This window comes from Trifolium pratense, linkage group LG6, assembly GCF_020283565.1.
Source record: "Trifolium pratense cultivar HEN17-A07 linkage group LG6, ARS_RC_1.1, whole genome shotgun sequence".
Classification (NCBI taxonomy): Eukaryota; Viridiplantae; Streptophyta; class Magnoliopsida; order Fabales; family Fabaceae; genus Trifolium; species Trifolium pratense.
The window spans coordinates 11293387-11316237 of record NC_060064.1 but is presented as its reverse complement, the minus strand read 5'-3'; the positions used below and the strand labels follow the sequence as shown (position 1 = coordinate 11316237).

Here is a 22851-nt window from a genome sequence, read left to right as displayed (position 1 = left end):
TCATTATCAAATAATCATACAATGTCTTATAGGTCGGTTTTCCAAATCAACTTAATTAAGATAATTTACACACAAAACCAACCCAAACAAGCAAAACCAAACAACTTCAAAAATGTAATAATCATGCAAGAATGGAGTCACGACACTTCAACTAATCTCTTCCATGTATCATTAACCAAAAATCAACAACGTTATATATGCATTTAATCCTTAACCACAATTTAGGAGATTAATTATATCAATCCATATTCCAACTATGTGTCACTCCCATAATATTCCAAATGGCAAAACTTTGTTCCTATTGTCATGTGGTCCTAGTCTTGAGGAGTTAGAGTGATAATGCTCCTAATTGGAAAAGTCAAACTTTTATCTCTTTTTTCTGAAATTGGCATGTACCTAATGCACCTGGCTTTTTCTTTTGTGATAGAAAGCTAAGCTAAAAGAAGTAATATGAAGGTTGGAGCCATCTGGATATAATGTATCTATCCATATGGTTAATTGAGTTACTTATTGGGTTTTCTAATTTAGAGAATTGGATCTATTGCATGCATTGTATCACACATTTACAACTTTGTGAAGTTTGCTTAAAAAAAAAAGTTTGATTTAAATTGACGACTAAGATTGTTTCATGCGTGAAATTTAATGTATGATTTAAATTATTTTTTTTTTTGTCAAGTAAATTATCTTTTTCTAATCAACAACTGTATGAACTCGAACGCAGACGCTCACAACTGTAATGTCTATTTTATTTAATCAAAATAAATTTAATCAAAATAAAATGAAGAGAAATTACAGATATTTAGGGACTAGTTAGGCCAACAACCAAAATAAACAGCAAATGATATAAACAACATTTGTCTCGTCAGATACCTTACTAATAATAAGATAAAACTTTGATGAAGCTAAAAAAGTACAGAGCAAATAAATTCTAAAATTAAACCGTTGGAAAAACTCATGAGCAAGAACGATAATTTGAAAACTCTTAATTAACGTATTATGGTAAGCATATTTTTACCTTGATTATTTAAGACACAATTATAATTATACATGACATTTCTTTTTTCTTTGTGTTAATCCTATGATTTCCAGATAAAGGGGACTCTGATAATCTAGAGTTCGACCATGAGATAAGTAAAAAGAATTATATATTTCCACCAGGAATCGAACTCGCATTCTCTCGATCGATTCGTCTAGAGGGAGCTTATTAACTATATACTTGAGCTCATTATCTTAGTTAGTTATACATGACTCTTAATTTCAATTGGTCATACATACTATTGCACTGAAGAGGAGTGCTAGCAACACACTCTTTAACAAACACACTCTAACACACTCTTTTCTATTAGTCAAAATTTATATGGGTCCCATAAAAGTTATATGGGTCCACATTTTTTTATGGGACCCATGTGAATTTTAACCAATAAAAGAGAGTGTGTTGGAGTGTGTTTGTTAAGAGAGTGTGTTGCTAACATTATTCTTGCACTGAAATTAAGTGCAACAATTAATATTTTTCTTCAACAATAAGATTAATCAATAATAATTGAAAAAAGAGAGTTCCGTGTGAAAAAGAGAAATGTTTAATTGATCAAAGGTATATATATGGTTGGTTTGATTGTGTTTGTGTACTTGCTATGCATAAGTATGTCGGTACGTACTTATGGTCCTTTTTGCCATTAAGGAGAGAAGAAAGAACAAGAGTTTGGTGGATAGAGAATGGACCGAGAGAGAAAGGTTGTCTTGAAACATTGAATTTTATTTAATTTTCATAATAACTTGCAAACATTGAATTAAAAGATCATCATGTTATATCTGCACATTCTGTTTCTGGCTACTTAAATCCTCATATCATTTAATCGATCTCCATTTAGGTCGAGGTTGAAAGGGTAAAAAGAGACTTATAGGACAGTAGATAAGGATGAGAAGATTTTTGCACGCATAAACGAAGATATTATGCGCGCTTAAAACATTCATCCCGAGTCTTATGAGATCAAATAGATGATAAACTCTTTCGATATCATAAGCGAATGTCTATTGTCGAAAAAATGTAATTATTTTTTTTCTAAGACACAGTTCGTGAAATTTTCAAATGAGATTTCGTGATGTATATAGCATCACTATTTTAATAATAACATGTGGATGTTAAAAAAAAAAAAGATATTATTTAGTTTGTAGTAATTATTTATTATATAAGGTTTAATTCTATATTTGGTTTCTTATATTTATTTAGGTTTCAATTTGGTCCCTTATATTTAAAAAGTTTTAAGTTTTCTTTAAATTGTTTACTGACTAATAAATTTGCGTATGCGGAATACTTAGGAGGATGTATACTATGTGAAGGTTTTAGAGGAAATTAACTCAAAATTTAACAAAAAGTTAGAAGAAATTAACTCAAAATTTAACGAAAATGACAAATTTAATTAATTATGTTCAAATCAATAACATAAGAACCAACTTAAAATCTTTTAAATTAAATATAATGGAATAAATTGAAACCTAAAAAGGGACTAAAAATATGCAATTAAACCAATATATAAATATAAATATGTAATTATATATATGTGAAAAATCGTGTGATCAAGTATCCAATAAATTAGATCAGATTTTCTTAAGGAGACACTTCAAGCCTCATGTTATTAACTTTAAAGTTCAAAATGGTTGAAAACCGAATTACAAACACCATGATGAAGACCTAAAACATGTGAATAATTACGTTATGAAGCCTTCATGAGAAGTTACTATGTCGCGTACGCCAATAACTAAGTTGATGATTACTCGTATCTATCTTACTATGACTCTTTGACTTCAATAATTATGCTTCAAAGATGCTTTTATTCGATCAAGACACCCGCCAAATTAAATAAAGTTCTCTCCATACGATTGCACTAATACCGTTTGGTTCGTTATTGCTATGATGTCACCTGTGATGTGATTAAATTATTTTTTTTACTAAAGAAAAATTTAGATGAAACTATTGTATTAAATTGGTCCTTATCTAAAATTTGCTCTTGAGTATGTCTTTCATTCTTTTAATATCATAATTTACTTAGACAAATATTTCTCAATTTAATCTCTCTATTAACATATGATTTCTAACATTATTAATAGTGTTGTTGTGAAGTGATAACTAATAAGTGTCACGTGAATAATGACTTCACATAATTTCAGTGACACATATCAATGGTCAAGTTGAAAATGTCTTAAGAGTGAAAATTTTAGTGACAGTAAGTGAAATATATGTTCACAGACTAAATTGAGGAACGTTTGATAGAGATAGACTAATTTGAGATATTGCAAGAGTCGATAACCTATTTGAGAGCGAACTATAGATACATGGATCAATTTAGTGGTTTGCTTAAAAAATTATTTTATTCGAAGATTATTAACGACTAACTATTATTGTCAGTACATTATTTAAGGAATTCCTAATAAATTTTGTATTTTATTCAAAATTTTGGCTTATGCACGAGTATATCATTGTAATAAAAAGAGTATCGAATTCACAGAGACTTGTGAAATTAGAGGTATATATATATTATAATTATACGAACAATGAGAAAATGAGGTTCGATGTGAATGATAATGAAGATGGTTTGAATAGATTTTGTAAAGACAATTTATATCAAGAAATTAACAATATGTGTAAGATAGTTTTAGGCTTGTTGCCTTTCATTGATCTCATTTTCACCTATATAATACAAGACAATATCTCTTAGTCATAATTTATAATTACTACTAATTATTTACAATCAATACTAATAATAACAATAATAACTATGAATATTCCTTTACCAAAAAAAAAAAAAAACTATGAATATTCTAATACACCCTCGTAATCGAAACTGGAGGTGAGCCAATGTTGAGACTATCTCGAAAATCATCAAAGAGTTGCAACGGAAGACCCTTTGTGAATATATCAGCAATCTGAAACCGGGAGGGAATATGAAGAACACGTACTTGGCCGCAAGCAACCTTCTCACACACAAAATGTATATCCATTTCAATATGCTTTGTGCGCTGATGTTGAACTGGATTATCTGAGAGATAAACTAGGGATGGCAATGGGTAGGGTATGGGTAGGGTACTATAGCACCCATCCCCATACCCGCAGATTGAAAAAATACCCGTACCCATCCCCATACCCGCGTGGGTAACAACTTTTGCCCCCGTCCCCATACCCTATGGGTACCTAGGTACCCATACCCGTACCCGTTACCCGCATTTTTACTAAAAATAAATTGATCAATTATAAAATATCATATAATTTTAATAGAATTAAAAAAATTTCAAATATTTTAATATTGACTGATAAAAATTATAAACAAAATTAATACTAACCTTATGTTAAAGTTCATATTTATGTTAAATATTCACATTATTTTTATATTATGTTATAAATAAACATTTTTATTAAAAATATGTAATAGTTTAGTAGAGTTGTATTGTTTTAAATTGATTTATATATATTATAATATAATAATATAAATAAAATAAATAAATATATATTATGCGGGTATGAGGCGGGGTGGGTACTAAGGTACCCGTACCCGCACCCATACCCGTTCATTTTTGCGGGTAATTACCCATACCCGTGCCCGTACCCAAAATGCGGGTTTTTACCCTACCCGTTGTGAGTAATTTTTGCGGGTACCCTCTGGGTATGGGTCAAATTGCCATCCCTAAGATAAACAGCACTGATGTTGTCACAGTAAACCAAAGTAGCTTTTGTGATAGGACAACACAATTCCAAGAGTAAGTTTCGAAGCCAACATGATTCTGACACTACATTAGCTACACTCTGTATTCGGCCTCAGCACTTGAACGAGATAAAGTAGGTTGACGCTTGACCGACCATGAAATCAAATTGTCACCCAGATATACACAATAACCAGAAGTGGATCTTCTTGTGTCTGGACAACCAGCCCAATCTGCGTCTGTGTAAGAGATTAACTTGTCGATGGATGAAGGATATAGGTGCAGTCCGAAGTCAATGGTACCATGAACATATCGAATAATTCGTTTCAAAGCAGACATGTGATGTGTTTTAGGGTCATGCATGGCATACTTGTTGGACAACATATGATATGTCTGGTCTGGTAAATGTCAAGTATTGCAGTGCTCCAGCCAGGCTACGGTATTCACTTGGGTCATGGTAGGGGTTCCCCGAAGTACTACTAAGTTTTGCCTTTGTGTCTACCGGTGTAGGGGATGGCTTGCAAGAGGACATGCCGGCACGCTCTATAATTTCTTCCGCATATTTCTTTTGGGAAAGAAATAGACCTTTGGAATGTCGATTGACAGAAATGCCCAAAAAATAGCTAAGAGGACCTAAATCCTTCATGGCAAATTCAGAACTGAGTTGTGCCATAATAGATTTACGGAGTGTGTTGGACGATGCAGCAAGAATAATGTCATCCACATACAACAAAATATATGCAATGTCATTGTCACGATGATATATAAAGAGAGAATGATCAGACATACTGTGAGAAAAACCCATTGTAGCTACATAATCTGTAAAGCGCTGGTACCAGGCGCGAGATGCTTGTTTGAGACCATATAGAGATTTCTTTAATACGCAAACATGATCAGGAAACTGGGATGACGAAATCCAAGAGGTTGATGCATGTACACAGTTTCATCAAGATTTCCGTGTAAGAATGCATTTTTAACATCTAGTTGATGGAGGCACCATGATTTAGATATAGCAACACTGAGAACGGTGCGAATAGTAGCTGGCTTGACTACAGGGCTGAAAGTTTCACCACAATCAATACCTGTTTGTTGATTTGCACCATTTCCTACCAGACGAGCTTTGTACCGTTCAAATGACCCATCCAAATTCTTTTTATGCCTGAAAATCCACATGCTTCGAATAATATTAACATTAGACGGACGAGGAACTAATTCCCACGTCTTATTTTCAATAAGAGCATTATATTCGTCTTGCATGGCCAATTTCCAGTTATGATCATTTAATGCACCGATGGGGTTGGTGGGTAAGGGAGATATTGAGGTTTTGTTGGATGTATGAAGATTGAAAAGTTTTCGAAGCTTAACAATGCCGTGTTGGGAACGTGTGGTCATTTGGGGGGAGTGAGGTGGGATTGTAGGAGGATTATGGTGTTGGGATTGGTTGGTAGGAGGTGAAGTAGTAGATGAAGTTGATGTTGTGTTAGGTGAGATGTGATTGTGTAAGGGTGCGGGAGGGGAATTTGAGGAGGATGGTGTGTTTGAAGAGGATGGTGAATTTGAGGGCGGAAATGTTGGATTTGGAGGTGATGTAGTAGTCGAATTATTTTGGGTGGGAGTGGTATATGTATGGGATGGAAGGAAGGGTGTGTCATTATCCAAAAAATTATAACCAACCGTGTTAGGAATATTAGAATTAGCTAAAGGAAATGTATTTTCTTCAAAGAAAACGTGCCGGGAAATAAATATTTTGCGGCTAGATAACTCGTAACACTTGTATCCTCTATGATTTGATGTATAGCCCAAGAATATACAAGGTGTTGACCGAGGTTGTAACTTATGTCTAGAGGTTGAAGGAATGAGAGGATAGCAAAGACATCCGAAGACTCGAAGATGGGAGTATGATGGGTCTTTTTGATAGAGTATTTTAGTGGGAGATTGTAGGGAAAACTTTTTATTTGGAAGGATATTGTGGAGGTAGGTGGCCATTTGTAGTGCATGATGCCACATGGATGGAGGTAAGGAGGCATGTGCAAGAAGGATACGAATGATGTTATTGATGGTACGAACTTTTCTTTCGGCTTTTCCATTTTGAGGGGATGTGTGAGGACAAGAAAAACGAAAAGACATTCCATTTTGTTCACAAATATTTTTAAATGAAGTGTTATCATATTCTTTTCCGTTGTCACATTGAAAACATTCGATTTCTCTTTCAAATTGTGTTGTAATGTGAGCTCTAAATTGAAGAAAAATGGAATAAACTTGTGATTTTGTGTGAAGTGGAAAAGTCCATAAGAAATTGGTATATATAATCATCAAGAAACAACACATAGTAACGATGACCTGCTGAACTAAGAATTGGTGAAGTCCAAAGATCACTGTGCACAATATCAAAAGGCATAATAGTATGAGACAAAGAGTTATAAAAAGGTAGTTTTATTTGTTTCCCAAGAGGGCATGAATTACAAAAGAAATTATTGCGAGACTTATTACATATAAGAAAATTGTCTCAGTGTAGTGAGCTCAAGATAGGATCTCCTGGATGTCCTAAACGGTTGTGCCATAATTCAGTGGATAATATGCAGCATAGGTGGATGGTGACTGGGTTGTAGATGGTGGTCTTGTGGAAACGGGATAAAGGTCACCAGAACTATTACATCTCATTAAAAGTTGTCCTATCTGAAAATCCTTCACAGAAAAACCAAAGGGATCAAATTCAACAGATACATCATTATCGATGGTAAATTTACGAACAGATATAAGGTTTTTAATGAGTTGTGGTGCATGTAATACATTAGGTAATTTTAAAGTGTGAGAGGAGTTAGGTAATGATGCATGCCCACAACTAATAACAGGAATATTTTGACCACTACCGACAGTAATATTATTGCTCGTATTAAAATAAGATGTGAGATTACCTTCATTTGCTGTCATATGAGAAGTAGCACCGGTGTCCATATACCACTGATCATCTGGAGGAGAAAGAGAAAGAGTATGCATAGCAGTCTGAATATCCGTAGGAGAATAGGAGGGTAGAGTACTTGCGACATGAGCTTGGTGTGATGGCTTCGGACCAAGAATACCAGGTTGTTTGTTGGAATTGTCCGTGGTCGGATATGGACAAGGTGGCGTAGCCCATGGCTACCACGGTGGTGAGCTCCACTGTGGGTACTGATTCGGGTAAGACGGAAATGCCCATTGCTGATATGGGTAGTGAGGCGAAGGCCACTACTGTTATGGGAAACGACCTCCACCTCTTCCATGATTTTGGCCCCTGCCTCGGCCACGATGTCCTCGTCCATTGCTTCGGCCTCCGTGATTGTTGTTGCTGCCACCACGATTTGGACGGGACGAAGTGTGGTCAGTCGATGTTTCATTATTGGACGCCATGAGGGCAGTGTTATCGACCGAGTTTGACACCTTTTTCTGCAGTCCTGTTTCTTCCTGAATTATCATGGAACGAGTTTTGTAAAAATCAAGAAGTATAGCCGCATGACGAATTTCGGATCCCACAACAGCATATGCATCTGTTAGTCCTGAAATGAGTTGAAGGACTAAACGTTCTTTTGATATAGAAGTACCAACATTAGCCATTTGGTCAAAAAGAGACTTGAGATGTTGACAGTAAGAAGATGCATCAGAAAATTGCTCCATACGAGTTCGGGAGAATTCTTGTTCTAGGTAGAGAGCCCTAGAGTTCTTGTTGTCATAGAAGATTTCGAACAAGCGATTCCATGCGGTTTCAGCGGTGGAATCTTGTTCGATGATTATGTTGAGAAGATCCTCACTTATTGTTCCATAAATCCACTGCAAAACTACAGCATCAAGACGACGCCATAGCGAAGGATCGATGGTTTTGAGAGACGGAATCGCTGATGGCTCAGTGGATGGAATGATGTGATCAATCACTTGAAACACCCGTGCATGAATTTTAAATAATTCGGACCACGTGTTATACGTTCCCTTTTCCATGCTCAATGTGATCTTAATGAAATTAGTGATATTTGGTACAGTGAGGGCAGGATGAGTCTATGTAGAAGTGGGTGTTGGAGGAGGACGGGTGGTTTCAATGATGGAGGAGGAATTGTTTGGATCGGTGGCCATAATAAGAATTGAAAGATGATCACAGATATGAGGTATGGTAGAAAACAACAACTTTGGGAAAGATCAGGTTTGTGAGAAGGTTGCGGCTCTGTTTTAGATATTTTAGGGTTTGGATCAGACCAAGGTTTGTGATACCATGTAAGATAGTTTTAGGCTTGTTGTTGTTGCCTTTCATTGATCTCATGTTCATCTATATAATACAAGGCAATATCTCTCAGTCATAATTTACAATTACTACTAATTATTTACAATCAATACTAATAATAACAATAATAACTATGAATATTCTAATAATATGATCTAAGCACCTTAGAATTACAATTTGTCGCAATGATTTTGGTTATACTTTCTCTCCCTTACTCTATTCTAAAGACACCAAGTATATTTAAGAATGGGGTACTGATTTGTAACTACGTTTCCTTTCGAGTCAATTAACGGAACACTCAATGTAGCGTGTTCATATGTTACCCCAATCCTTCAGTTAGAGGGATAATAAAACTTATTAAGCACAATTTATAAATAATCTTTTCGTCCAATGCCCCAAAATTACCTAGACTATTCTCATGCAGACATGTTCTTGCTACTTCTATTGGGCCTGTCCTTTCCTAGCCCATATGGTCCACAACATTATTTTATAAGAAATTGCTTTTTAGGCCCCCCTATAACACTTTCGGGCCCCCCATCTTGACCAGTTTACCTTTGAACCATTTCGGTAACTGCAATACGAAACAACATTATCTTCTAAACACACAAACTTCGATAACTGCAATACGAAACCATTTCGGTAACTGCAATACGAACACACAATAGAGTAATGATTTCAAAACACACAAGAACAAGGCCAAACTAACTTCGATTATTTTGAAATCCTTCGATTTAATGTTATGTGGCATGCATCACGTTCTATCAATAATAGAAGGAGAGGAATAGGCCTACATAGTAGGATTAACACGACATCATTATTTTTTTTAATCACCGAAACAAGTCGCGCGCATTGGTGATTCAATATGCACAGCAGAAGCCGCATTGCAGAGAAAGAATTGGCACACACAGAAACAGGTATTGCACAGAAGTGATAGAACCGAATCGAAGCGTTTTCGGTAGACCGAAACCGAATCAAAGCATTTTCGGTAGATAGAAACCGATTCGAAATGTTTTCGGTAGACCCAAACCGAATCAAAGCGTTTTCGGATATAGAAACCGAATCTAAGCCTTTTCGATAGATAAAAACCAGATCTAAGGAAGATGAACAACAACGACGACAACTGCAGCAGGGTGATGAACAACAACCAATAGAGGATGAAAGGAATTGATTTTGTTTGCAAGGTTTCAGAGAGATTCGTAGCTTCAGGAAGACAAATGCGTGCAACTCTATTTTGTTTCAGGAAGCAAAAATGAAAGGGATCTGTTTCAGGAAGCAAAATGAAAATGAAAGGGAAAAGGTGGAGAAAATGGAAATGGAAGCAACAAGCTATTTCTTGAAAGTGAATGAAAAGGAAAAGCGTGATAGGAAGATGAAAGCCATTAACTAGTTAGCAGGAAGATGCTATTTCGGTTCCTACAATACGAAGCAAAATTGAATCCGGGTTGTAAAATCCGAACTGAACTGAGACATCAATTTAAGGGCATTTTGGGATTTTTGGGGGGTTTCAAGCAAATAGGGGGGCCTAAAAAGCAATTTTCAGAAAGCTTTATATTAAGCAAACAAGCCAACTGAGAAAACAGACCAGACCACTAAGGATTGGTCATTTGCCAACCAAGTACAAGAACCCATAGTCTTAGCTGCTTGAGCAAGCTCATGCGCAGCAACGTTACAAACACGGCTAACATACTTAATAGAACAGTTATCTAACTTAGACAATAAATCATTACAATCAACAATAAAAGGAGCTATGCTAGCAATATTTTTTTATCCCTTTGTAGCAATCCACAACATTCACAGCATCTATTTCAAAAATAACATTGTTAAGCCGCAAATCAGTCACCACATTAATTCCCCAACGCAAGGTCAACACTTCAGCAAGCACTGGATCAGTAATCATGTCAGTCCTCTTAGCAGCAGCGAAAATCACTTCAGCATTCTCATTCCTAATACCATGCTGTCGCGGTGATTTTCGGAGATCAAGCTATTGATTAACTTTGACTCGCAAAAATAAGAATTCACCACCGAACTTTAATTTTTCCAAGGGAAGGAGAAATAAAGCAACAAGCAATGCAATAAGAGATCATGGTACGGGGGTTGATTAAGCAAAGAGAAAATATTAGCACCCTAAGCATCTATAGTACTCTATAGGAAACCTTTTGTAATGTCTAAAATTCGAAACTGTGTAAAAAACTACTGCAGTAAATCTGCACATCCCAAAAGCAACATTAAACAGAAAGAATGCAAAGGCAACACACACGCGCCCAGTCGCATTTTATTTAATTTTTTATAAGGTTGGTTTTCACCATTGAAATACTTGAAATTAAATAGCTAGCATGTCTAGCCAGAAGCCTAAATAAAATACATTAATCGCTCAAATTTAGGCAAGGCTGATATGGCTTCCACAGCAGTACCTAGAGGCCATGCAGCTTCCACAACAGAATTTTGATATTGAATTCCTCCTCCCACTGTAATCTCTTGTTTTTGTTTTAAACCTGCCAACAAATACAAGACAATCATTAATTATACTTGACACTTGAAAATTTATTTAAGAGAGTTAATTAGCGACAAAATTTATACACACCTAGTGCTACGAAGAAGAACCCTATTAGGCTGTTTAGTGGGCCGAATTAGGGCTGAAAAAGAATCGGGCTGAGTCGAACTCGTCTGAGCTTGACTCGACTCGATAGAAATTTTTTTCCTTTTTTTTTTATTTACAAGTAAAAAAGTAATTTTTTTTCAAACAAGCACTTAATTAAATGGATAGTAAAACTATTAATTATTAGCTTTGTTAATTGGATTCCAAGAATACATGAAATAATGATTCACACTGCTCATTTTATAGATAAATTGTTCCCTATCTTTCACAAAAGTTTCGATGTGGGTCTCTTGAAATTGGCATAGAAACTTATTATTATACTACTTGCTACTTACTATTATACTTTCTGTCATATGAACGTGCTAATTACTATTCTATATATATATATATATATATATATATATATATATATATATATATATATATATATATATATATATATATATATATCGAGCCGCTAATGAACCAAACGAGTCGAACTATATATAGTTCAAGTTCAACTCATTTATTTAACGAACTAAATTTTTAACTCAAGTTTGACTCATTTGGTTCACGAACCAAGTTCACGAATCAATTATCGAATCGAGCTTCGAACTATTGGCTCGGGTCAGCGCTAGCCGGATAGTGATGGTGAAAATAAAAAAAAAATTATATACACTAAGGTGCTGGAAAGATGGATAGTGCAAGCTTAAATTCATGTCCCAACATATTAAATATCTTATCGTCTTTTTATCATCTAAAGTATACTTACTTATATTAGACACTCGTTGTTGTTTGTTTAGGAATTCAATCTTTTTCATAGTTTTATTTCATATATTTCATAGTGCATAAAACATACCAAATCCATAAAAAAAAAAAAAAAACTTACCAAATCCACGAACAAGCAATAGATGCTGGTATAAGAGATCCAAGCACACATATGGACGTTTATCCTCCGTAAGAAGTGGATAAGTGGATTTAACATCCTCAAAGTTTAATGCACAGGCTCTCTTAGCTTCATTTCTTATATCTACCGGATGAATTTTGGAATTAGCTACATTTTGATCAACCAAACCAACCTAAAAAAACAAAACAATGTCATTAATTAGAAATAAATAATAAGAGTCCACGTGAGTTTAAATCAGTTGGTAGGAACATCACATATATTATGGAGAGTCAGAGTGTCCAAGGACACAATTCCAACTCTGCATACTCCCTCCGGCCTTAATTATAAGCAAATTTACATTTTTTAGATTCATCGGAGAACTAATGTATCTAGTCTATAAGCCAAATACATTAGTTATCCAATAAATTTAAAAAGTGAAAAGTTACTTATAATTAAGGCTAGAGTATATAATACGAAGTCCGTAACAATTATGCTAATATCACATGATTTTATTCATGAAATCTAGCTACTAAACGACTTATTGAAAAAATATAAAAAATAACAAGATAATAATCATTGCAAATGTAAAATAAATAAGAGAGTAATATTTTACATCTTCAGTCAAGTAATGGAAAGCTGAAGCAGCAAAAAGATTTTTCTGTCCACTTCCTCCTCCACCACTCCATATTCCACCAAAAGTGCAATTAGAATAGGGACATGGAGCATTCACTTTAAGAACTTTATTAAGAATTATATTTTTGCATTTATCAAAATTGGCGCCAGAAGGAGAGGCAAAAGCTGTATACTTCTCTCCTGTATATGTAAAGGTCCCTTTGAGGAAGAAAAATAAATCTTGTTATTGTATGCTCATCAAAATAAAAAAGAAATATATATATATATATATATATATATATATATTATATGTACTTGAAATATATATACAAAAGTACTATTCATGTAGTGTATTTTGTTAACAAAAAGAGAAATACAAATAGAGAAAATATAATAAAAGCATAAAAAACTAATGAGTACAAGAGTAACTCTTAGAGTGCGTTTGATTCGTAAAACAGCAAGGACTGGACAAATAGTACAGGACAAAACTGTACCGTAGAGATATAGGACGATAATATTCTTATATTCGAAACCTATTTGTGTTGATTTTAGTATACACAAACTTAAAAATAGTAATAAATTGATATATAGTTGGATTATAGTTTCCTTTTTTTTAATAGAAAGATTACCTCGAACAAGACCAAAAAAAAAAATTAGGGAACTCTAAAAAGGGTGACAAAGTTTTTATCAGTTAAAATAGTACAAAAGACATGTACAAAGTCAGAAACTATGAAGAAAATCTTAAAACCATAAGACCTAGTCAACTATATTGTCCTTGACTGCAGTACAAATGTCCAATTTTTTTATTTGTTTTGTCAAAAAATGTCTAAATTCTTTCTCAACTAGTTGGAAAAAAAATAATGAATATCTAAATTCTTAAATGTCAATAGTTAATTTTGAACAAAAATTAAAATTAAAATATATGAAACTAGGGGAATAATTTTTTATTTTTTTTGGTGAATTAGGGTTATAAATATTTAGTATGTAGAAAAATGAAAAAGCTTTGAACATGTTTAATTACCATTAAATCCAGCTAAAAGGCAAGGGTTAGCAGATCCATTAGTGGACTTCAAAACCTGTGCTCGAGTTGCTTCTTTACCAAAGCTCAAGTAACTATTAGAAAAAGTTTAATTAGACAATCATATATAATATGAAAAATTAGAAGAAAACCTCCTTAAAAAAATTAAATACATAGAAAGAAAAAAAACCTATGAACATAGAGGTCATATTGTTTTCCCTTGAGTACAAGCTTCTTTATATATGGATCCTCTCCATCAGCAACTTTTGGAGCATTTTGTGCTGTTTTCTTTGAGACAGCATATGTCATTTGAACTGATCCACCTCCAAGGTCAATTACTCCCACTGTATTTTTGTAATTTTTTCCTAAATTCCCATATGCATAGTTAACTGTCACCTATAAAAATCACAAAGTTTCAATTTAATGCATAGTTTAATTTCATCAATAAAAAAATAATTGTTTAGTAGACCGGTCCGCCAACTCGTTAAGAAACGAGACAGATTTAGATTTTGAACTCGGACACTTAGGTAGGCCTGCCCCGCACCGCTTTTAGACGGGATTAAGCAGAACGAGCCTAAACAAGGAGAGAGATAGTTGCACTTGCACAATCAAATGAATAATAAAATTTGATAAAATATAAATTAATATTATGTATTATAAAAAAAACCAATATCATTGAGGAAACTTTAATTTAAAAAGTCATACGTACCCACATATAAGAACCTTCTTGTGTTCCATCTATAATAGAAACAGCATCAGATTGAACTTTAAAGGTACTTCTGTTGTTGAATAAATCCCTTACCTTAGTTAACAAAACAAAAGCTTTAGGCATTTAAAACTAATTAAGGTAATATATAGCTGCTAAATCATGGAACAATTAGATAAGAATGATGCTTATCTAATTACCCCTTGCAATATCTTATCAGCTGAATCCCCGTCCAAAAGCCTTAAACCCGCTGTTGCCTGCAATCATACAAAATTCGTAGATATTATATATATACGAATTTGGATTAAGTTCACTGCGATGATGATGACGAATTATGGATTCAAATTTCTTACAGTAAAAAACAACATAATTTTTACGCTGTTTAAAATTTCAACCGTCAATTACAGATTGAATGGTTCATATTAATACATCTTTAAAATTATTGTGAATGATCTCAACCACACGATTTACATCAAATGGTCCTGATCTATTACAACATCCTGATATAACAACAGACAATCCGGATGTCATTCACATGTCTTAATTTCTTTCCAAACAAATTTGTATTTCTTGATGCTGTCACTTTCATGGCCCTTTCATTCCTAGTTTTGAATAATATGCATTTATTTGTACTTTCTTCATTCCTTGTTTTCAATATCCATTTTTATAAGAGAAATCTTACATAGACATATTTTTTGAACAAAAATCGGACAAATATACTGATTTGTATTTTTTAATAATATATTATGCTTATCGATTCACGTGCACAGTCTTTTCCTTTTATATTTTAATAAGATGTCGTATTTTAGTCGGTCAAAATGTGTGTAGATAACTTGCCTCTTTTTATAATGGTCATTTTCCAAACTCCGACAATAAAACGTGTTTCTTGTCCAACTCTCATTGTAAATTTCAGAAAATAAAACACACTCAAATGGTGTGAGGTTGTGGAGAAAAAGTGAAAAGAGATAAATATGTGAGAGAGTATGAGAAGAGAGAAAGATGTGAGAAATATAGTAGATTTAAGATATTGTTTGGAATGAAAGAAATAGAAGAGAGAGAAGTATGTTTAATTTTTTAAAAGACAAAAATATCCTTAAGTTAAAAATTAATATACCAAAAAACACGTCAATTTCATGCATTTCTTCGCATGTCCAAGGAGAAAAGAAAAAGGTAAGTCACTAGGTTTGGTCTAGTGGTGAGGGGTTTGGGTAGTATGTTATAGGTCTGGGTTCGATTCACAGCTCATTGTAAACAAAAAAAAAAGGAGAAAAGAAAAAGGTGCATGTCCCCACATTTATTAATCTCTGTCGTCTCTAAATCATTGCCGTCCCAAACGGAAAAATTGCTTGTATACCTCTCAGCATTTTCTCTCTTGCCATACTCTCCTAAAACCTATGAAGCACGGACTCCGACACGGACATCACGACACAGACACGGATATCGTGACACCGCTAATGTAAAAAATATATGACACCAACATCGCTACATATTTATAAAACATATAAATTGAGAATCAAAATATATACATGTAAATCTAATTTCAGCAAGTTATTTCTTAACAAAAATTTTAAAACAGGATATTATAGTATTTTACCTTTATTTATTCATCTACTATAGAAAAAACTAAAAATATTGTAATCAAAATATAATCTCTTTAATGTCTCGTTGATCAATATTGTTGTTTCGACACATATTTAACTGTTGTATATATGTCTGATATGTGCCTTAGGAGAGCATAAGCAAAAAAAAAATAAATAAATTGGGACACTTGTCCGACACGGGTCGTACGAGTGTCTTACAGGTGTCGGACACCGATCAAAGAAGTGTCAAAGTAAAGAAAAAATTGAGTTTTTTTCGACACCGCTCTAAGTTATCCGACACGTGTCGTACAAGTGTCATATGAGTGTCGGAAATCGACACGTGTCGAATACCGCGACACGTCTAATGATAGAGGTGTCGGTGCTTCATTGCCTAAAACAAACACACTCTAAACAACATTTTTTTAAAAAAAAATTGTAAATGTTCCAATTCTAATAACTATTTTCAAAATTGTTATATCTTACAACTTGTACATGGTGATGAAAATGAAAAATTGATGGATTCAGATTGTCTTTAGTATGATTGCACGCAGTTAAAAAAACACAACCAGACTTCACAAATCAAATTAAATTGATTTCTAAATTAGATTAGGCAGTCTAATATACCATATACTAATGGTGTGGAAATAAAAGAAACACATTCAAACCTTTCAATGAACATCATACTTCATATAATATCGAGTTTAATTTGTTTTCTAAATTTTAAAATACCAAACTCTATAGACTATCAAATCATGGCTGATGTCACACAACAACCCAAGATCCGTGATTGATGGGTGTCAACGAGAAGAGAGATATGTTACACTCATAATTAAGAATTTTTTATAAGCAAACAGGTTGTTATGAAGTTAAGTATAAGGAAAGAGTTTTCTCCAAAAAAAAAAAGAATATATAAGGAAAGAGTCTATTGAAAAGCCCATGATGTAATAAAAAAAAATTACTTCTTTTTCGTGTATATATTCTATAATTCATCAGATAAATTCGATTATTATGAGTGGTATTCAAAAACTCAAAATTAAAACACATATATTAAACTAATTTTCACTCCGGCCATTGTTATAAACAAAAAATATTTTTTAAAGTTCACTAAAAAACTATTAAATCTGATCTATAATATAGTATATTAATTTTTCATCAATAAACTTAAATAATATATTTTTTTATTTATAATAATGACCAGTGAAAAATAGTGGAATACAGAAACTAGAAAAACTCACTCCAAGCTTAAGAAGTGTTTTGGAGTGCAGATTCTCAGGGACCACACTCTCTGCTTCTTCTAGAAGTGGAATGAGAGATTTTGCTCCTTTTTCGGGATTTTCAGCATAAGCACTCAAACCTGGTTTGATCTATACATCACACAACATTAATGAAAAATTTATCAACGAATAATTAATGTAACAATTTCAACTTAATAAAGAATGTTACTAATTACCTTGTCAGTAAACTCAATATTGTTACCAATATGAAGAAGATTTAAGTTCTGATCAAAATTGTAAACATGAACACGGCTTCCAGTGCTACCAGCATCAAAGATGACAGCGTACGAGGTTAGATTTTCTTGTTTAAGGAACATCATCTTTCGATTAGTGAGTACTATGTTGTTTTTGTTTCCAAGATTTTGGGAGGAAGAGGGTGCAGGGGTTAAGAACAGTAGAAATGTGATGAGTGTTATGAAATCCATGATTTTAGTGTTTTTCCAAAGTAAACTCATTTTGAAACTAGTCACAATAAATTAGCTACCGGTGGAGGACAATCTGAACTAGCACTTTCATGATATATATAGCATGAGCAAGTGACTATACTCTCTCGGCCCCAAAATATAAGCAAATATTGGTCAACAAAAGTGAATGTATTTAGTCTAAATCTTTAACAAAATACATCAAGTTTCTTTGACTCACTTTTACTTATATTTTGGGACCAATTAATTGTTTTGGTGGTGTGCTCTTGCTTAGACCTTTATTAAAGTTAAAATTAGATATAATGGCGGGCAATAACGTGGTTCACGTGGATGCTACCAAATAAAATTATTCTTATTACAATTAATTTATTGATTTATTACTACTAATTTATTTATTCTTTTGAGAAAAACAAAATGATATTCATTCATTCAAATTGATATAATACATTAAATACAATCACATAATCAACATCGCTAAAAACGTAAAGGATGAATCCGCGAACAAAACTCACAACATCCAAGTTAATAACATACAACGGCAAAATGCATACAACAAATAATATGATAAAGTTAAAGTTACCGGAGTATCCATGCCTTTGGATATGCAGTGTTGATGCTCAAATAATTGGTCCATGCCTTCAAAAACACGTTTTCCCATTCTTGTAATAATAACTCTTGTTCCATTGCAAAATCCTAATTTTTTATTCAAATTTCTTAATTTCTTAATAGCACAACTGAAACTCCAACTTTAAGTTTCAAACTTGTGATTTGGAAGTCCCGATGTAGAAATCGTGTTAAAAAATTTGAGAGTGTGAACATCATCCACTAACTGTACATTGTGTGAGAGTGGATTATCATAACTAAAATATTTTTTTCTTCACCAGTAATTAAATCCAACATATAATAATTTATTGTATCGACTATGAAATTTTCCTGAGCTAGTATAACTCTATTTTGGAAATATGTTAAATTTTTCATGTTTTGTAAAATATGTGGATGACCTGAATTTGGAATCAGTAAATCTGATGAAATGTTAAATTCTAAATAATTTTCGTTGCTATCTCCAATTTCTCCATCACCAACATCCAAAACTCATTCAGAAAACAATCTCTTTTGTTCAACGTCTGTACTCGAAGCACCACTGAGAAGCCTCATGTTTTTACTCAATGTTAAAACTTCACAAAAATTCAAAAGAACCGAAGAATTGATAGTAGCATGAACAACTTATGGTCTTGTACCTTTGGATATTACTGGTATAATTTGTCTGAAATCTACGTCAAAAAAACAAGAATTTTTCCACCGAAGGGAATGTGTTTATTTTTCATACCAGGAGACTTGAGAATTTCTTTTAAAATTCGATCAACAACTTCGAAACAGTGTTTGTGTATCATTGGTGCTTCATGACAAATAATGAGATTATCAAGATATTAACAAACTATATATTCACTTTATTAATATATATAAAAAAGACAAATTTACTTATACAATAAGTAACCGATTATAAAATATCAAAGTACAACTCATTTAAAAGATCAAATAGATATGACAGATGTGAGTGCTCTTACAACGTTCACCAACATTATTTCAGTTTCCAACCCCTTCGGCATGTCCAATCAATCACCAATCAGTCTATCACCACGCTAAACTCGTGGGTGTACTTCAACATTCTTTTGGTTACCACTAGTAGTACCGTCATATATGAAGCACGAACTCCGACACATATTTCGACATGATACGGATACGGGCACTTTAACATAATTAATGTTAAATTTATAGAACACTGATACCTCTATGTATTTATAAAAGATTTAAATTAAGAATCAAAATATATATATATATATATATATATATATATATATATGTGGATCTAAGTTGAGCAAATTTTTCATTAATTTTTTTTAAGACAATATATATGATAATACATTTGGCCTTAGATGTCGAAAAGCTAAAAATAATTAATGTAATCTCTTTAATCCCTTTTTTATCAACATTATTGTTTCGAAACATCTTTAATCCTTGTAAATATGTTTAAGGAGAGTAGAAACAAAGAAAAAAAAATGTTTTTGGGGCACTTATCCGACACGTGTTGTATGTGTATCTTATAAGTGTCGGACACCGATCTAAGGAGTTTCGGGGTAAAGGAAAAATGGTTTTTTTTTTGCACACCTATCTGAACTATCCGACACGTATCATACAAGTGTCATACGAGTGTCGAACACCGATACATGTCGAACACCGCCACACGTCTAATCATTGAGGTGTTCGTGCTTCATAGCTATCATCTTACAAGTACTAGTAGTATTTTATCATATGAGAAGTGCTAGCAACACACTCTTTAACAAACACACTCTAACACACTCTTTTCTATTGGTTAAAATTTATATGGGTCTCATAAAAGTTATATGGGTCCACATTTTATTATTGGGCCCATGTAAATTTCAACCAATAAAAGAGAGTGTGTTGGAGTGTGTTTGTTAAAGAGTGTGTTGCTAGCATTATTCTTTATCATATTATTAATTTTTAAATTTATTATTAAATTTATTAAAAGAAGATTCCTATGATTTTACCTATCTATTCTTTTTTGTTTTTTTTTCATTTTTTGACACTTCAATAAATTAAGGTGCATATTGTCAAAAAAAATTAATTAAGGTGCATAATTGTCAATTTACAACAATTTAAGTCAATAAAATATTAAAATAATCAATTACACTCGTAAGAAGAAATTGCGAAAAGAGAAATAGGTGAGAAATAGAGTAGAATTGATGTATTGTTTGATATAATAGAAAGAAAAGAGAAATAAAGAAGAGAGAAATTAAATAATTTTATAAATTGACAAAAATGACCTTGTCAATTATCTAGTAAAATTACTCCATTCATCTCAAATCTTTGGTTCATTTATCTTTTTAGTTTTTTTTTTCCAAAACTTTAATTCTTTTAAGAAATCAATGTACAATTAATGATGTTTTACCATTTGTACCCTTACAAAAGTTAAAACATTAATTCATTAAAGGGTTAATAGCTCTTTACCCCCTGCAATGTTGGTGATTTTTGTTTTACCCCCTGTAAAATTATTTTTTTTCTTTTTCCCACTCACACAATTATTATTTTTCTTTTACCCCTGCAATTCAAAGATTTTTTGTTTTTAGGCCCCCCTGCAATGAGGTTTCTATGGAACAAGGAGAAAGATGAATGTTTTAATTTTATTTTGTATATTTCAATATGTTTTTGATTTGTTAAAAAAGGAAATTTATTTTTTTTTTTGGGTTGATGAAAGAGGGAATATTCAGCTAGCATTAAAAAAATATTAAAAATAAAATAATTTGACATGTAAGCAAGCCATGTCATCTAAATATCCAGTCAGATGCTTACATGTGCAATGAGGGTCTAAAAGCAATTTTTTTTTACAGGAGTGTAAAACAAAAATCACCAACATTACAGGGGTAAAGAGCTATTAACCCTTCATTAAATAAATTTTCTCTTTCTTAATAAAGTAAGGGTAAAAATGACTTCACCTATCAATCTTTATGATTTTTTAATCAAGGAAAATGTTAACATGTGCACCAAGGGCACATGTTAAGAAAGCAAAAGTAAAAATAATATATTGAAATTTGTGCATTTAGCTTCTTAAACATTAATTTTTTTCGAACATTAAATGTTATTTTCTATATTTAGAAGCTTAACATGTGCCCTTTGTGCACATGTTAACATGACCCTTTAATCAATGTGCATAACTCTAAAAAGGCCAAAGTCTTGGGAAAAGAAGATACCTATGATTTTACCTATCTATCCTTTTTTGTTTTTTTTCCATTTTTTGACACTTCAATAAATTAAGGTGCATAATTGTCAATTTACAACAATTTAAGTCAATAAAATATTTTGTCAAAAAAAAAATCAATATAATATTAAAATAATCAATTACGTACACTCATATATATTTATGCTTTGATTCTATGCTTCATTGATCGGTATCCTTTCATATTCTGCATCTGTTTCATAGACTTTATTGTATTTTGTGAGTTGCTACTAGAATGGATAATTTCATGGTCATCAATATTGTGAATATTATATCTGATTTTGTTAGAAATAATATAAAATCATTGATGTGGTTATCCTAATAGCTTAAACTTTTGTGGTTGAGTATAAACCTCTCAAATTCTAATATAGTATCAGAGCCTCGTGGACTATTGTGTAAGGAGGCGTGTTAGAAATAATATAAAACCATTAAGATAATCGGTCATTTGACGAATTTATTTACTTTTGTATTGTCGATTCAAGTAATTTACTTGTTATTATCATGTTCTCTTGGCTAGTTTAATGTGGATTTTGATTTCACCAACAAACTCAACAATTCTTCACCCGAGTCTAAATCATATTGTAGATTGTGTTAGATAATAGTATTATTAGGGATTTAAGTATTGAGCTTTAAGAGTCTGTAGTCTAGTAGTCCATTAAGAATTATTATAAATTGTCTAGTAATCCTTATTTTGTTAAGCAATGCAATTCTGATATTATTAAAATCCTAGTTGTCACTTTGTGTTTCTCTCTAAACGTTAACATGTTATCGAGAGCTTGTTTCGATCCTCCTTAGATTGTGTATTGTTATTCCGTTGCCGAGTTCCCAAAAATTTGGGAACATGTTTGATTTTTTCGATCACTATTATGCTGTCTTTTCGCTGCTACAAAAGGAGTTGTCGGTTTTGAAAATAAGTTGAATTTGGTAGGATATAAAGAGATTGCCGTTTTGTGATGTTTGCCACTTAAAAGTTCATTTTTGTCTTATACCAAGTTGGTTTACGGATTTTTTAATTGGATTTGGGATTGTGAAGGGAATTAAAGTGTC

The 22851-nt window shown here is 32.6% G+C and overlaps 1 protein-coding gene across 1 annotated transcript; it reads right to left on the bottom strand.

The window, feature by feature from the left end:
- Positions 1-11163: 11163 nt before the first annotated feature.
- LOC123890055 (nucleoside-triphosphatase-like) lies at positions 11164-18283 on the bottom strand. The gene is made up of 9 exons (XM_045939591.1): positions 17766-18283; positions 17551-17679; positions 14936-14992; positions 14739-14831; positions 14220-14425; positions 14033-14124; positions 13013-13230; positions 12403-12592; positions 11164-11430 (listed from the first exon to the last, which is right to left on the bottom strand). Exons 1-9 carry the CDS (start codon positions 18042-18044, stop codon positions 11288-11290), a joined length of 1407 nt encoding a protein of 468 aa, XP_045795547.1. The 5' UTR covers positions 18045-18283; the 3' UTR covers positions 11164-11287.
- Positions 18284-22851: the final 4568 nt, after the last annotated feature.

Bases quoted from the DNA above. Each gene is read 5' to 3' on its own strand.
- LOC123890055 (XM_045939591.1), bottom strand. From the start codon at position 18,044: ATGAGTTTACTTTGGAAAAACACTAAAATCATGGATTTCATAACACTC. The intron at 14,426-14,738 runs GTACGTATGACT...TGATTTTTATAG, and splicing joins AAGAAGGTTCTTATATGTGG to GTGACAGTTAACTATGCATA. The intron at 13,231-14,032 runs GTAATTAAACAT...TCTTCCTCAAAG, and splicing joins CCTTTTAGCTGGATTTAATG to GGACCTTTACATATACAGGA.